We start from the raw sequence: 15,773 nt of genomic DNA, 5'->3' as shown, positions 1-15,773 counted from the left end.
AAAAAACTATACACAAAAAAGTAAAAAAAAAAACAGAACGTAATTAATGTAATACTTTAGTGCGTAAACAAACATATAGTTCGGACTATTAACGCGTGAACATGCCGGGAACAGCTGACCATGAGAAAAGTATTAACATGTTAAATTTAGCCCGCATACACGAAGGTTTTGTCCTTCGGATTTATTAATTGCATAGCAAATGCCAAGCGTTCAAGAAACTGAAACCTTTTGAAGTTGAGTGACATAATAATCGACCGTAATAATCGTATCCTCAAATCAAATTGTTGTGTAGTGTTTTACTGTTAGTCTAATACCATTACAAAGCCAAAGATCAATGGTTCTTAGTAAAATCATATCTCTATCTGAAACGATTTCCATATAATTTGACAAAATTTACTTTTACTCCAAATTCCTTCACACCTTCCACATTTCATTGAAACTGGAGGTACATACAGTTTTTGGTGCATCAAATATGTGACGTCGGCCGAAATATATATGGAAGCTATATCCAAATCTGAACCGATTTCATTATAATTTGACAAATTTATTTTCTGATCAAATCCCGTCACAGATTCCAAATTTCATTGGAATCGAACATACATATCGTGTTTGGTGAATCAAATAAACGAAATCGATCGAACATATATATGGGAGCTTTATCCAAATCTGAACCGATTTCAATATAATTTGGCAAATATATTTTTGTACCAAATCTAGTCACTTATGCCGAATTTCATTGGAGTCCGACATACGTATCATGTCTGGTGCATCAAATAAACGAAATCGGCCGAAAATATATATGGTAGCGATATCCAAATCTGAACCGATTTCAATATAATTTGACAATTTTATTTTCTGATCAAATCCCGTCACGCATTCCTAATTTCATTGGAATCGAACATACATATCATGTTTGGTGTATCGAATGAACGAAATCGGTCGAAAATATATATATATGGGAGCTATATCAAAATCTGTACCGATTTCAATACAATTTAGCAAATGTATGTATGTATAATTTCATTGAAATTGGAGATACATAGCATGTTTGATGAATCAAACACATGAAATTGGCCGAAAATATATATGGAAGCTATATCCAAATCTGAACCGATTTCATTATAATTTGACAAATTTATTTTCTGATCAAATCCCGTCACAGATTCCAAATTTCATTGGAATCGAACATACATATCGTGTTTGGTGAATCAAATAAACGAAATCGGTCGAACATATATATGGGAGCTTTATCCAAATCTGAACCGATTTCAATATAATTTGGCAAATATATTTTTGTACCAAATCTAGTCACTTATGCCGAATTTCATTGGAATCCGACATACGTATCATGTCTGGTGCATCAAATAAACGAAATCGGCCGAAAATATATATGGTAGCGATATCCAAATCTGAACCGATTTCAATATAATTTGACAATTTTATTTTCTGATCAAATCCCGTCACGCATTCCTAATTTCATTGGAATCGAACATACATATCATGTTTGGTGTATCGAATGAACGAAATCGGTCGAAAATATATATATATGGGAGCTATATCAAAATCTGTACCGATTTCAATACAATTTAGCAAATGTATGTATGTATAATTTCATTGAAATTGGAGATACATAGCATGTTTGATGAATCAAACACATGAAATTGGCCGAAAATATATATGGGAGCTATATCCAAATGTGAACCGATTTCAATATAATGTGGCCAACTAATTTTTTAGACAGATTCCATCACGCTTTCTAAATTTCATTAAAATGTGGCGAACACGGCGTATTTAATGCATCAAATACATGAGATCGGCCGATAATATATATGGGATCTATATCCAAATCTGAACCGATTTCAACCATTCTTGGGTGGCGCGCGCTTAATGCGATGGTGCTGAATCCTGTTGGAATGTCCAAGGTCTGCGGCCAAAATGATTGCGTGCCGAAGGCTTTAATACACCCTCCAGAATATTTTCGCGATAATATTGGGCATTTATTCTAATGCGAAGATCGATTATTACGAGCGAGGGGCGACCAACGGCAGTTATGGCGGCCCGCACCATCACCATGGCCGGCGCTTGAGTTCTGGTGGCCAACCGAAGGTGCACATTTTCAGCTGACCTCTTTGGCAAGTAAACACGATCATTTTGTTTGTTTACAAACTGCTGGCCAACGAACGAATGTTTTCTCATCGGAGACGGAGAAAATTCGGCAGCTCACCACTTTCGACCAAGCGAAGCAACTCTTTAGCTCTTTTGAGTCTATTTTCTTTCTGTTGCGGTGTAAGTTCTTGCACTTCTTGGAATTTCAATGGCTGTACTCCGAGCTCATTTTTGCGACCCGAGTTTCAATCAGGTCGCTTCTTTACTTTTCGAACCATTTCTGCTGATGTTGTTGTTTTCTTCCGTCCACTTCCTTGACCTCGAGCTACGCTACCAGTTACACGGTCACGAGCGATGGTACGAGATACAAAGATGTATTCACATTTAAATGCTGGAGTGCTCTAACGACAGTCACATGTGGTTTTCCAGCCAAATATAAAAAAATCACACTATCACGCTTGAATTCCATAACGAATAATTTTTTTCTGAAAAATTCTCGCCAAAATGCTTTTGTACGCTTGTTTATCACAACTATGGCAAATGAATAATTTAACATAATTTGCGTACCTTAACAATTGCGCGTAATTTATGGAATTGGGTAAATCGTTTATATTCCAATTTCAGCATTTTATATATTCCTAGTTTTAATCAGATTGAAAGTCTAGAGAAAAGTAATCTTTTCAATGCAGCAACGTATTTACATAAAATGAATACTATTGTTTGTTCTAAGTAATATTTATGTCGAAACATAGCCCTCCAACCTGTATATTGTAAAATTGTGATTCCTACTTATTTATAAACATAAATAGCAATAATTTTTGGAATAATTGCAAGGAGATCCGCGAGCTTATCTATTCTTTTTATAAAACAGCAAAACCCATTTTGTTTCGATTGTTACAGGATCCTTTAGCTCGAACTGCCAAGCAAGAGGAATCTACAAACACCAGAGCTTTTGCTAGTACATTCTTAAAGTCGAATGCAAATTGGAGAGCCTTTGTGACGGCCTACGAGAAAGTTCCTCAATTGTGGGATCCAAAACTATTTCCAAAAAGGTTAAAGAGTGAGGAGCGAAACGCCTATTTGCAGCAAATAGCCACGGAGATAAACCAGGAAAGAAACTTGGAACTTGATACCACACTGGTTGGTCTTATAAGTGTCCGTGTGCGACGACATTTAAGAATCATTTTAAGTCGCATAAAAACGGCCCAAGATCGAAAAAAAGCCATAGCTGACAAAATGGTGCCAAAGTGGTATTTTGAGGCACTTGCGTTCCTCGAGCCAAGTATTAAACAAACATCAATGGAACATTATGACTCAAGGCTGAAGCACTTGAAAAAGAATCAAATTTTGCAAATTATAAAGATTTATAAGAAATTTCCAAATCTGTGGAATTCCACCTTGGCAGAGAATGTTTGCCACAACAAACGACAGGAAGATCGTGAGCAAATGGCCGAAGTAATATACCATGAAATGGGTTTGAAGATAAATGAAACCTCTTTAAAGAAATACTTGGAGAATTTAAATAGTAACTTCACCAAGGAAAAGGGATATGCACTGGAAAACAAAGGAAGGAATCTGGACAAAGAACTTTTCTATTATGATCACATGCAATTTCTTAATGACCACGTTGGTCCATTTATTTGCAAATTTTGCGGTCGGAAACTCCAAAGTCCGCTGTACTTTAAGTTGCATCTTCATCAGTCGCATCATCGCGGCGGTCCATTGAAATGCCAAATATGTGATAAGGAATACGAGCAGGTGAATCCATACGTGGCCCATATTCGACGACATTTAAATGATTTACACGATGAATGCAAGGAATGTGGGAAACGATTTATACGACATGCCGATCTTCAAATGCATATGCGCACCCATACGGGAGCAAAGCCGTTTGTTTGTGAAGTGTGCGGTGCTTCGTTTTCACAACGGCACTCTCTAACTACACACAGTCGTCGCCATGAACAGAAATTCATACACTTCTGTGATATTTGCTCAAAGGGATTTTATGAAAAATTCCATTTGACACGACACATGATCAAGCACTCCAACGTCCGCAATTATCCATGCAAGATATGCGGCAAAGCTTTTAAGACCAAGAGACACTCGGAAACGCACGAAACTACGCATGCCGATAACCGCCTTTATCCGTGTCCGACGTGTGGAAAGATGTTCAAAAATAATATTGGAGTCATACAACATTTGAGGACGCATCGCAAACAAATTGAGATAACATCGAATCCTTTTGAAAGCTAAAGATTTGCTGAGTTGCATTGTTGGAAATACGCATTAAATATATATTTTCAGAAGAACTAATCTAATATGTTTTGTATGTAGATGTTACTACAAATAAAAAAGTCATTGTCAAAAAGTCAGTCAGAACGGATTCCTATCTGTAAAGAACAATAAGTCAAATATGTTGTTTTATTGTCTATTCTACTTTAATTTATTTAATTTATTATCCGATTTTACACAATACAACCAAAGTTAATCCAATTTGATTCCCCATTGCTACGCACATAGATTCCCTATTGCTACTAGTGAAAACCCTACTACTAAATAAAATTGATTATGGATTTCACATATTTAGAAACAGCTCAAATTCATCGCTAAAATTCATTAAATCTGTATACCACGACTGCTTCAGATCCTGTTTATATGCCTACCGTACAACACCAATTAAAATATTTTATGATATACAGGGTGGATAAAAAAATAGCAACAAAGTCAAACGCCATAATTTTTACATTGAGTGAAAGCAAAAAATGTCGGCAATAGCATCACATTTTAGAATAAGTTTAGATTTGTTCGAATTGGTCACCTTTGGCACGAATTATGGCCTTCAGACGGCTAATGAAACCGTCACACGATGCCCGAATGTTGCTCTGCGGTATTTTGGCCCATTCCCGACGAAGCGCTTGCTTGAGGTGATCAACACTTGTATTTTTTAGTGCCAACCTTTCTTTCCAAAATACTCCAGACACAATAGTCCCAAGGATTGGTATACGGAGATTTTGGTGGCCGTTGTTCGCTGGAAATGAAGTTAGGAACCTCATTTTGTAACCATTCTTGGGCGGCGCGTGCTGAGTGCGATGGTGCTGAGTCCTGTTGCAATGTCCAAGGTCTGCGGCCAAAATGTTTGCATGCCCAAGGCTTTAATACACCCTCCAGATTATTTTCGCGATAATAATCGGCATTTATTCTAATGCCACGGTCGATTAATACGAGCGGAGAACGGTGGCGGCCCACACCATCACAATGACAGGCACTTGAGTTCTGGTGGCCAACCGAAGGTGTACATTTTCATTTTGTTTGTTTACAAACTACTACGAATGTTTTCTCATCGGAGAAAACCAAATTCGGCCAAGCAAAGCAACTCTTAGCTCTTTTGAATCTATTTTTTTCTGTTGCGGTGTAAGTTCTTGCTCTTTTTGGAATTTCAATGACTTTACCCCGAGCTCATTTTTTCTTCCGTCCACTTCCTTGACGTCGGGCTACGCAACCAGTATCACGGCAACGAGCGATGTTACGAGACACAAAAGATTTGTTCACATTTAAATGCCGGAGTGCTCTAACGATAGCCACTTGTGGTTTTCCAGCCAAATATAAAAAAAAACACACTATCACGAATAACTTTTTTCTGAAAATTCTCACCAAAATGCCTTTGTACGCTTGTAAACAAAACAGTGAGCTGTCACTGGAATAATTTTAACAGTTGTCGGACGAGTGGCTTAGTAATGACAGCAGTCTGAAGTTGGTTGCAGTTTTATCATCTCACCCTGTATGCACAACAATATCAATAGGATTTTTTAATAATAATGGGTGTGTTGTCCACCCAACGAGATATGTGTCTCACTTTTTCAACAAGTAGTCACACAACAACCGCATATGCAGTTGTAAATAATGCTGAAAAGATACTTGCTTCTAAAATTACAAATAAGTACTATTCCATTTTTACCGCCGTAGTAGGAGTAGGAGTTCTACAAGCTATCACTATAGCACAACAATACAAAGGAAAAAACGGCGATTTTTACTGACGGCTTATCTGGTATAAAATCAATACTGATTATTATATATACACATCTAACACGTCTTGACTTTAGAAGACTTAAGGAATGCCTGAAGAATGGCTGAAAAGTGTATGCGTGGCAGTAGAAAAATCAGTGTCCGCCTTAAAATTAATTTTTGTTTATTTTTTTAACCGAAAATCACTCATTTCCTTGTTTTACAAATAAATGTATGTAGATATATAATTACCAAAAGCAGAAGCTCTTGCATTTTTTTTTACAATTTTAATATACGTCACTCTTTGAAGATAAATGTATTAAGACTAGGTACATTTTCCCTATTATTTGTGGTTACCAGACTACCGTCTCATGACTTTATTTTCACTTGATACAGATTCTAGCTTGAATTGATATACAGCAAAACAATTTTTATCCGATTGTTACAGGATCCTCTAGCCCACACTCACAAAGAGGAAATTAAGAAAGCCCGTGCATTTGTTAGTAAATTCCTAGAGTGTGACGATAATTGGAAAGCCTTTATGAGAGCATATGAAAAAGTACCACAACTATGGGACCCGAAACTATTTCCAAAAAAATTAAACAACGATGAACGTAATGCATATCTGCAGAAAATTGCAAACGAAATAAAAAGTGAACGAAACATAGAACTTGATACAAACCTTGTTGGTCTTACAACAGTTCGTGTGCGACAACATTTCAGAATCAGAATAAACCGCTTTAAGACGGCCGAGGATCGTCACGATGCAATTGAGAACAAAATTGTGCCTAAATGGTATTTTGAGGCATACGCATTTTTAGAACCGACCCTGGAACAGCCATCTATTGTCAATTTTGATTCACAGCGAAAGCATTTACGAAAAGAACAAATTTTGCAAATTATTCAAATATATCAAAGATTTCCAAATCTATGGAACACAAACTTGGCCGAAAATGTTTGTTTCAATAAACGACAGGAAGCACTTGGGGAAATGTCCCAAGTAATACGCCGTGAAATGGGCTTGACAATCAAAGAGACATCCTTAAGGAAATATTTGCAAAGTTTGCATGTCCATTTTGCCAAAGAGAAGAGTTTGCTGCTTGATAACCAAGACAAGAAGCCGGAAAGCGAGTTGTTATACTACGATCACATGAAATACCTGAATGATCACGTTGGTCCTCTTATGTGTGAGTTTTGTGGGCGGAAGCATAAAAGTCCGCTGTTTTTAAAGGTACATATCTATGAGTCGCACCACCGCGATGATCCATTAAGATGTCCAATATGCAGCAAGGAATATGAACACGTTCAGCCCTACGTGGCCCATGCTCGAAGACACATGGATGATTTGCAGGACGAATGTAAGGAATGTGGTAAGCGTTTCATAAGACTTGCCGATCTCCGAACACATATGCGTACCCATACCGGTGTTAGACCATTCTTCTGTGATGTATGTGGAGCATCGTTTACCAAACGTTATTCTCTGACTGAGCATAGCCGTCGCCACGAAAAAGTCTACAAATTCTTTTGTGACATTTGCTCCAAGGGATTCTATGAAAGAGCCAAAATGAACCGGCACAAGATTTGTCATTCGGATATACGCAAATATTGCTGCAGCATATGCGGCAAAGCTTTTAAGACGCGAAGACACACAAAAATACACGAATCCACTCATGCAGATTCGCGTGAGTTCCCATGTCCCCTGTGTGGAAAATTATTTAAAAATAAAATTGGAGTTACGCATCATCTGAGAACTCATCGTAAGAATATGGAGATCGTATTGAGTCCGTTTACAATGTAGGAGTTTTTGTTTGAAAAAAAAAATATCGAATAGTTTTTTAAATGCCTGTACAGAATTTTGTATAATAATGAGTATTTAGTAAAAAAAATTAAATGTTAAAACTGTATTTCTTGTAAATAAATCACTGCATTAAAAAAACGCGTCGATAGCATGTACTGTTTTTTCGATTTTTAATTTTCTTGAATAAAAGCAAAAAATGTCGGAAATAGCATTAAATTTTAGAATAAGTTTAGATTTGTTCGAATTGCTCACCTTTGGCACGAATAATGGCATTCAAACGGCCAATGAAACCGTCACACGCTGCCCGAATGATGCTCTGCGTTATTTTGGCCCATTCACGGCGAAGCGTTTGCTTGAGGTGATCGATACTTTGGTATTATTTAGTGCCAACCTTGCATTCCAAAATACTCCAGACGGGTTGGTATCCGGAGACTTTGGGCGCCATTATGCACTGGAAATGAAGCGAGGAACCTCATTTTGTAACCATTCTTGGGTGGCGCGTGCTGATTGCGATGGTGCTGAATCCTGTTGGAATATCCAAGGTCTGCAAATGTTTGCGTGACGAAGGCTTTAATATATCCTTCAGAATATTTTCGCGATAATATTCGGTATTTATTCTGATGCCACGGTCGATAAATACGAAATACGTTCTGGTGGCCAACCGAAGGTGCACATTTTCAGCTGACCTCTCTGGCAAGTAAACACGATCATTTTGTTTGTTTGCAAACCACTTTCGGCCAAGCGAAGCAACTCTTTAGCTATTTTGAGTCTATTTTCTTTCTGTTTGCGGTGTAAGTTCCTGCACTTTTTGGAATTTCAGTTGCTTTACTCCGAGCTCATTTTTCAACATTTGCCGAATGGAATATTCCGATATGTTAAGCTCAAGAAGCATTTTTCGGCCACTGCGACGAGGGTTTCGAACAAGTCGCTTCTTTACTTTTCGAACCATTTCGGCTGATGTTGCTGTTTTCTTCCGTCCACTTCCTTGACGTCGAGCTATGCTACCAGGATCACGGTAACGAGCGATGGTACGAGACACAAAAAATTTATTCACATTTAAATGCTGGAGTGCTCTAGTCAAATATAAATAAATCACTCCATTACGCTTGAACTCCATCACAAATAACTTTTTTTCTGGAAAATTCTCACCAAAATGTTTTTGTACGCTTGTAAACAATATAATGACCTGTCACTGGAAAAATTTTAACAGCTGTCGGACGAGTGGCTTAGTATTGCCAGCAGTCTGAAGTTGGTTGCAGTTTTTTCATCTCACCCTGTATGTCAGTGTAGTCGTATTCAATACAACCTGAAATTTTCTGATTTGAGTTAGAAAGAACCGTTCCAATGCCTTATTCTAGATGTTTCGGGCATTCTTATTCGGCGTATCAGTTAGTCTTTCATTTTACCACAGTTGATTCAATATTCTAAGATTTCTAAGTTTCAAGTTTTGTTCCACACGTTTAATATATGACAAAGGTTGTATATCAAAAGCATGTTTTGAAAGTCGGGGTATCGTCTATGTTCTGAAAGTCCGTGTATTGTAAAAGATTGCTATTCCCCCTTTAATCACTGTACAGTATTCAAAGAGTATTCATACTCTATGACCATACATCTTTGACCAAAAATTCTGATCGTTGTTTTCCAGAGAGAGTGAGAAAGAGACTACAGAGTACAATCAAAGACATAAAACTATAAAGACTGGACAAAATGCATATGGGCTTTAATTTTTCTATCAGGTATCAGATGGCAGGCCACATAACAGAAATGCATTGAAAATTTTAAAAAATGTTATTCCTATATCGCCGAAAAATGGCGGAAATACGCGGAAAAAAATATGAGCTATGATAGACATGCTCTAAAAATTCTATTCCAGAGCATTTCTTTGTACATAGTATCGATAAAAATCAACAACAACCCTTGAAAAGTGTCAGCTCTGTTAATTATAACATAATGCTATGTCACGATATCGTGACATAACATATTTTTTCACTTCCAACGCCACCTATTGGAGAAAAGTGAAAATGTAATTTCGCATCTTATTATATTATATGTCTTTGGTACAATTTCATAACTTCTTGATAAAACATATTTTTATTGAGTTATGCTTCTTATTTTCGATATGTTAAACTGTACCCAAATACCGTTGCATCAACCCATTTTTTACAGAAGAACTTTTTTTCTTTCGAACTGTAACAACAATATTTTGACTCACCATGTCCTGTACAATCTGCAAACGTCCAACAAAAAATGCAAAGATTTGAGATTTAGGATCATATGCAGTCGTGGACAGGGGCGATATGCTAACATGCAACTGTCCTTTCTTGTCATGTTAATGTTTTGTCTTTTTATACCATCCACCAAAGTATGGAGTGTATATTAAGTTTGTCATTCCGTTTGTAACACCTCGAAATATACATTTTAGACTCCACAAAGTGTATAAATTCTTGATCAGCATAAAATTCTATGTCGATTTGGGGATGTCCGTCGGTCAATCCGTCTTTCCGTCAGCCGAAATCACTGTAGCTTCCGAACGAAATGAAGTAGGTTGATAAAATTTTACCCAAATGTATATTATGTCTGCAGGACTTTTGGTACAAAGACATTGAAGTATAAAGATGGGACAAGACAAAGTCAAAATATTGTCACCAGGTGTAAATACTGTTGTTACGATATCATAACAAAATATTCACCAATGTTAAACGGATGTCACAGCAAAGCAATTTTCAATTAACTGAAAACGTCAATGGAATGCAATTTTTAGTCCAGATTATTGGTTTACAGAAAATTTTATTCTTAAAATTGCTCTGAAAATATAATTTTTATGCTAACATGTCACTGTTGTAAGCAGCGCCTCTATATATTTTTCACATTAACTATTCTTCCAAAATGCATTTTGTCCAGTCTTTACCATTTAAGGTCTTTGTATGCATTTTGTCCAGTCTTTACCATTTGAGGTCTTTGTTTGGTATTGAAAATGAGACATGTAGGTCGACGCTTTGGTATAGCCCCCATATAATGGTACTTTCCGATATTCGGTACTTTGATGATTTTAGCGACATTATTCACCGGAATTGTTTCAAATTTGGCATTTGAAGTTCGTAATGAATACTACAACTTAAGACAGAAGATTGTCTGTGCAGGTTCACGACTTCGTATAGCCTCCATATAACGGTACCTCCAGATATTCGGTAGTTTGATGAATAAGTAAAAAAGCAGTAAGTTCGGCCGGGCTGAAAAAAAAAACATCCGCTAAAATTCTGTTAAAATCTTAAAAATATTGAATATAGCAGTTATATTGGGGTCTATATGAAGACGAGGACCTGCATAGGAAACTTTTGTCATGAGCCATTAAAATATTTAAATACGAAACTTGAAAAAAATCCAGTGAATAATGTAGCTAAGGTCATCAAAATCTCGAATATTGGGAGGTACTGATGTATGGGTCCTATAAGAAGGCCTGTACTTGCAAAGGCAATTTTCTGTTACAGACTGTAGTTCCTATTACGAACTCTAAATACGTATTTTGAAACTTCTCCGGTGAATAATGACGCTAAGATCATCAATATACCGAATATTCGGAGGTACCGTTATATGGAGGCTATATGAAGACGTGGGCCCTGCATACCCAATAATTTGTCATACGCAATAGCAAAGACATAGAAGTATAAAGATGGGACAAGACAGAGTCAAAATATTGTCACCAGGTGTAAATAACTCTGTTGTTACGATATCATAACAACATAATCACCAATGTTAAGTTGTTTTAACAGCAAATGCAATATTCAAACGTCAGTAAAATGCAATTTTTAGTTCAAATTTTTGGTTTACAGAAAATTTTATTCTTAAAATTGCTCTGTAAATATAATTTTTATGCTAACATGTCACTGTTGTGAGCAGCGCCTCTATATATTTTTCACATTAACTATTTTTCCATTATGCATTTTGTCCAGTCTTTACCATTTTAGGTCTTTGGCAATAGTATCCATTATGCATTCTAGCTACGACATTTGAAACAACTCCCGTGAATAATGTCCCTAAAATCGTCAAAATATCGAATATGGTGGGCCCCGTTGTATGGGGGCTATACAATATCGTGGACATATATATAAACCATTCTCTTCCAGAGGCTAAAATACTACGAAAAACTTCTTGTGTGGATTTTCAAACAATTTTATAAGAAAATGTGGCTAAAATCATCAAAATACCGAATAGCTTCCTACGTCTGATTTTTAGTTTAGGCAATCAAATTAATTTTAACCTGTTGCATATTCAGGGTCCCATACAACAAAACCATATTCGAATATAGGTCTAACAAGAGTCGTAAAAATATTCAAAAAAAAAAAAAAAAAATAATCCTTGGCCCATTGTTGGGTGTTGTATGCGGATATTTTAAGAACACAGAAGTCTATTTGGGCTTTCGGTTGTGTGTGGCCAAAGAAGGATCTAATTCATCCCACATTTATGAACACATCTATTATTTTCTCGCAACCCATATTTTGAGAAATACTGAGCTAAAGAATGGCTGTAAAACTTTTAGCTAGATTTTTAAGATTATTATAACTTTCACATTCTTGTATAGTTTACCATTGGTTTAAAGGAGTTTAAAGATAATCTAATTTCATATTTCATTGACTTGCAAGAAATTGCTATGCGAACGATGTTCACCCTTAAATCTTTCCATTGAGTCTGTAACTTACATTGTTATTTTTTTTTCTATACATTAAAAAAATAGTTTAAATCTTAACTATTACCTACAGATATAGACTTCATCAGATAACCATCTGGAAACAATCATGGTGTCTTCCATTCATTACTTACAGGATCCTCTAGAAAAAACTCTGCAGGGCACAAATAGTAACAACGATGTTTGCCATGCTGAAAAATCAATTGAAAAAACTTTTTCGGACTGTGGCGATGAGGTAACCAAAGTTTGCACTTATTCTATAGTTCTTACCTTACCATTTTCAACATTTCAGTTGGTGGGCGAACATAGTAAATCATTTGCCAAGGAGTTCTTAAAATGTGATCTTAACTATAAAGCAATTCTATTCGCTTATCAAAATCAACCTAGCCTTTGGAATCGAAATCTATTTCCAAACAAGTTAAACAACGATGAACGGAATTTATGTCTGAAAAATATTGCACTGGAATTGAAAACTGCACGAAACATTGAATTGGACACGAGCATGGTTGGTCACATCCTACTTCGAATACGACAGGAATATTGTGTTAAATTGCGACGTTACAAAACAATTGAGCAACGCAAGGCAGCGGAAAGAAACAAGATGGTACCTGGCTGGTATTTTAAGCAATTGGCATTTTTGCAGCCAATGATGGATCATTTTACAATAACCAAACTGGATTCACAGCGGACAAATCTGACGAAGGAGCAAATCATACAAATACTTGAGATATACAAGAACTTCCCAGTTCTATGGAATACTTCATTGGTTGAAAACGTTTGTTCCAACAAACGACAAGAGGCTCTTGAACGAATGTTGAAGCCAATTCACAAAGAAATGGGCCTAAAAATTAATGTTAGTATTTTGCAACAATATTTGGATAGTATTCATGCACATTTATCCAAAGAGAAGACCATGATTCTCAAAAACAATAAGAATAATGAAAACATTTCCATGTACTATGATCACATGAAGTTTTTACACGATCATGTTGGGCCTTTTTGCTGTGGCATTTGTGGACGAAGAAATAGAAGCCCACTTCATTTAAAGGTGCACATCTATCAGAAACATAATCGCAACGATCCGCTTCGATGTCCAATGTGTAACAAGATTTATCAGCAGATGGAACCCTATGTCGCACATGCCAGACGCCATATGAATGACTTACGGGTCGAATGCAAGGAATGTGGAAAAAGGTTCATAAGACATGCCGATCTGCGAGTACATATGTATACTCATACCGGAATTAAGTCATATTGTTGTGAAGTATGTGGTTCTGTATTTACGACAGCTTCAGCGTTAGTTGATCACAAACGTCGCCACGAAAAGCTGTATAAAGTATTTTGTGAAATTTGTTCCAAGGGATTCTACTACGATGAAAAGATGAGAGAACATATGACCACACACACCAATATACGCAATTATGCATGCGGTATTTGTGGCAAGAAATTTAAAGCCAAGAAGACACTTAAGGCACACAAATCTACACATGAGGAAGGCCGTAACCATCCATGCCCACTGTGCGGAAAAATGTACAAGAATAAAATCGGTGTTTCCCAGCATTTGAGAACACATCGCTCAAATGTTGGCACAAAAACGAAATTGCAAAATAAAACAAAAGCTTAATTTTGTAATGAAAATTTATGTGTATTTTTCTACATTGGTCTTTAATTTACCAGCAAATTTGTCCTTTGGAGTTACTACATGGAGCATAATCAATGCTTTTAAACGGTTATTGACAAAATTGTTAGAAATAGTACGTGCTAGAGTTGGTTTAAATATGTGTAACTAGTGGATTGGAGTACCAACTCCCAAGCTTTATCCTCGTCTCTTTTGAAACGCCCCAAGAGATAAGAATCTCGCGTTTAACCCCTAACGGTTCTGTTATTATTTTAATGATAATAAGACGCAAATGTTAACAAACTGTTATAAGTGAGACAACGTGTAAATTAAAATTTCTGTTATTTAGGCAAATGACAAGCTTGTTCCTGGCATATGAAGTTTTTTGTAGAGTAATTCCACAAGTTTTTTTTTACTTACAACTAACTTACAAACTAAATAATCCTAACCCTGTGAATGCCGGAAGTTGGAGAAGAAAAATTGCCTCCTTCATTGCAGCAATCAATGATAAATAATTCGTATTTGACCATTTGAACTGGTCGTCGGAATTCAAAAATTCCCACATCACGTTCCCCACGAAATATTGAAGATTTTGAATGAATGTGTTTAAAATATTAATAGAATATTCGAACATCTTGTGTACATATTCCTATCTATGAACTTACGAATCATGCTCTGTTCAAAAGTATCAATTTTTTTTCATAACTGTTGAAGATTTTGTAAATTAAATTGGAACGAACTTACTTTTTATATAAGTGTTTTGTTAGTAAATAAAGTTATAAACACGGCATAACAATAAAGGTAAACTCATTTGCTAATTTTAATATAGCAACTCTTTTCTGACGAACTCGACCTTGTTATTTTTTATTTCATTTATTTACTTTGAGGCATCACAAATCGCTTACATTTGCCGAATGTATTCTGTTACCAAATTGATCTATATTTTGATATATTTATATTAATCTAATTAATAACAAGTAAAAAAGTAAAAATAAAATCCGTTAAAACTTCTGAAAAAATCTTAAAAGCCATTACAATATTCAAATGCGAAACTTAAAAAAAAATTGGTGAATAATGTAGCTAAAATCACCAAAATACCGGTACAGAGAGGTACCGTTTTATGGGGGCTATACGAAGTGGTGGACCTGCACAGATTTTCTATCATAGGCTGTAGTATCCATTACGAACTTCAAATACCAAATTTGAAATGATTCCGGTGAATAATGTCGCTAAAATCATCAAAATACCGAATATCGGGAGGTACCCTTATATGGGGCCTATACAAAGACGTGGAGACAGACGGACGGAAATCGATAAATCGACATAGACTTTTATGCTGATCAAGAATATATATATACTTTGTGGGGTCTTAAATGTATATTTCGGGGTATTACAAACGGAATGACAAACTTATACCTAATACCCTCCATACTATGGTGAATGGTATAAAAGGCATGTACATCTTCTAGAGAAGGCTATTTATCATCATCATCAGTTACAGTACATTTTGATGAACGTCATTTAAAAATATCAAAATGTATCGAGTTTTGGTTCAGTAGTGGGAT

The 15,773-nt window shown here is 36.0% G+C and overlaps 1 protein-coding gene across 3 annotated transcripts in view; it reads left to right on the top strand.

Moving 5' to 3' along the window:
- Positions 1 to 14,228, top strand: part of LOC109612725 (zinc finger protein 567) — a 28,474-nt gene extending 14,246 nt beyond the window's left edge. The window contains exons 2-3 of one of the 3 annotated variants that reach the window (XM_059127748.1): positions 12,727 to 12,825; positions 12,883 to 14,228. In XM_059127748.1, the coding sequence (XP_058983731.1) occupies positions 12,727 to 12,825; positions 12,883 to 14,214 (1,431 nt within the window). In that variant the 3' untranslated portion in view covers positions 14,215 to 14,228. Of the gene's footprint in view, positions 1 to 3,006; positions 4,519 to 6,556; positions 8,064 to 12,726; positions 12,826 to 12,882 lie in introns of those variants that run through there. The other 2 variants (XM_020037059.2, XM_020037058.2) reach the window with 2 other exon arrangements.
- Positions 14,229 to 15,773: the final 1,545 nt, after the last annotated feature.

The sequence above is a fragment of the Musca domestica genome, unplaced genomic scaffold (genome assembly GCF_030504385.1).
Source record: "Musca domestica strain aabys unplaced genomic scaffold, Musca_domestica.polishedcontigs.V.1.1 47, whole genome shotgun sequence".
In the NCBI taxonomy this organism is placed as follows: Eukaryota; Metazoa; Arthropoda; class Insecta; order Diptera; family Muscidae; genus Musca; species Musca domestica.
Note: the sequence above shows the minus strand (reverse complement) of the source record. Positions and strands in the feature narration are given on the sequence as shown.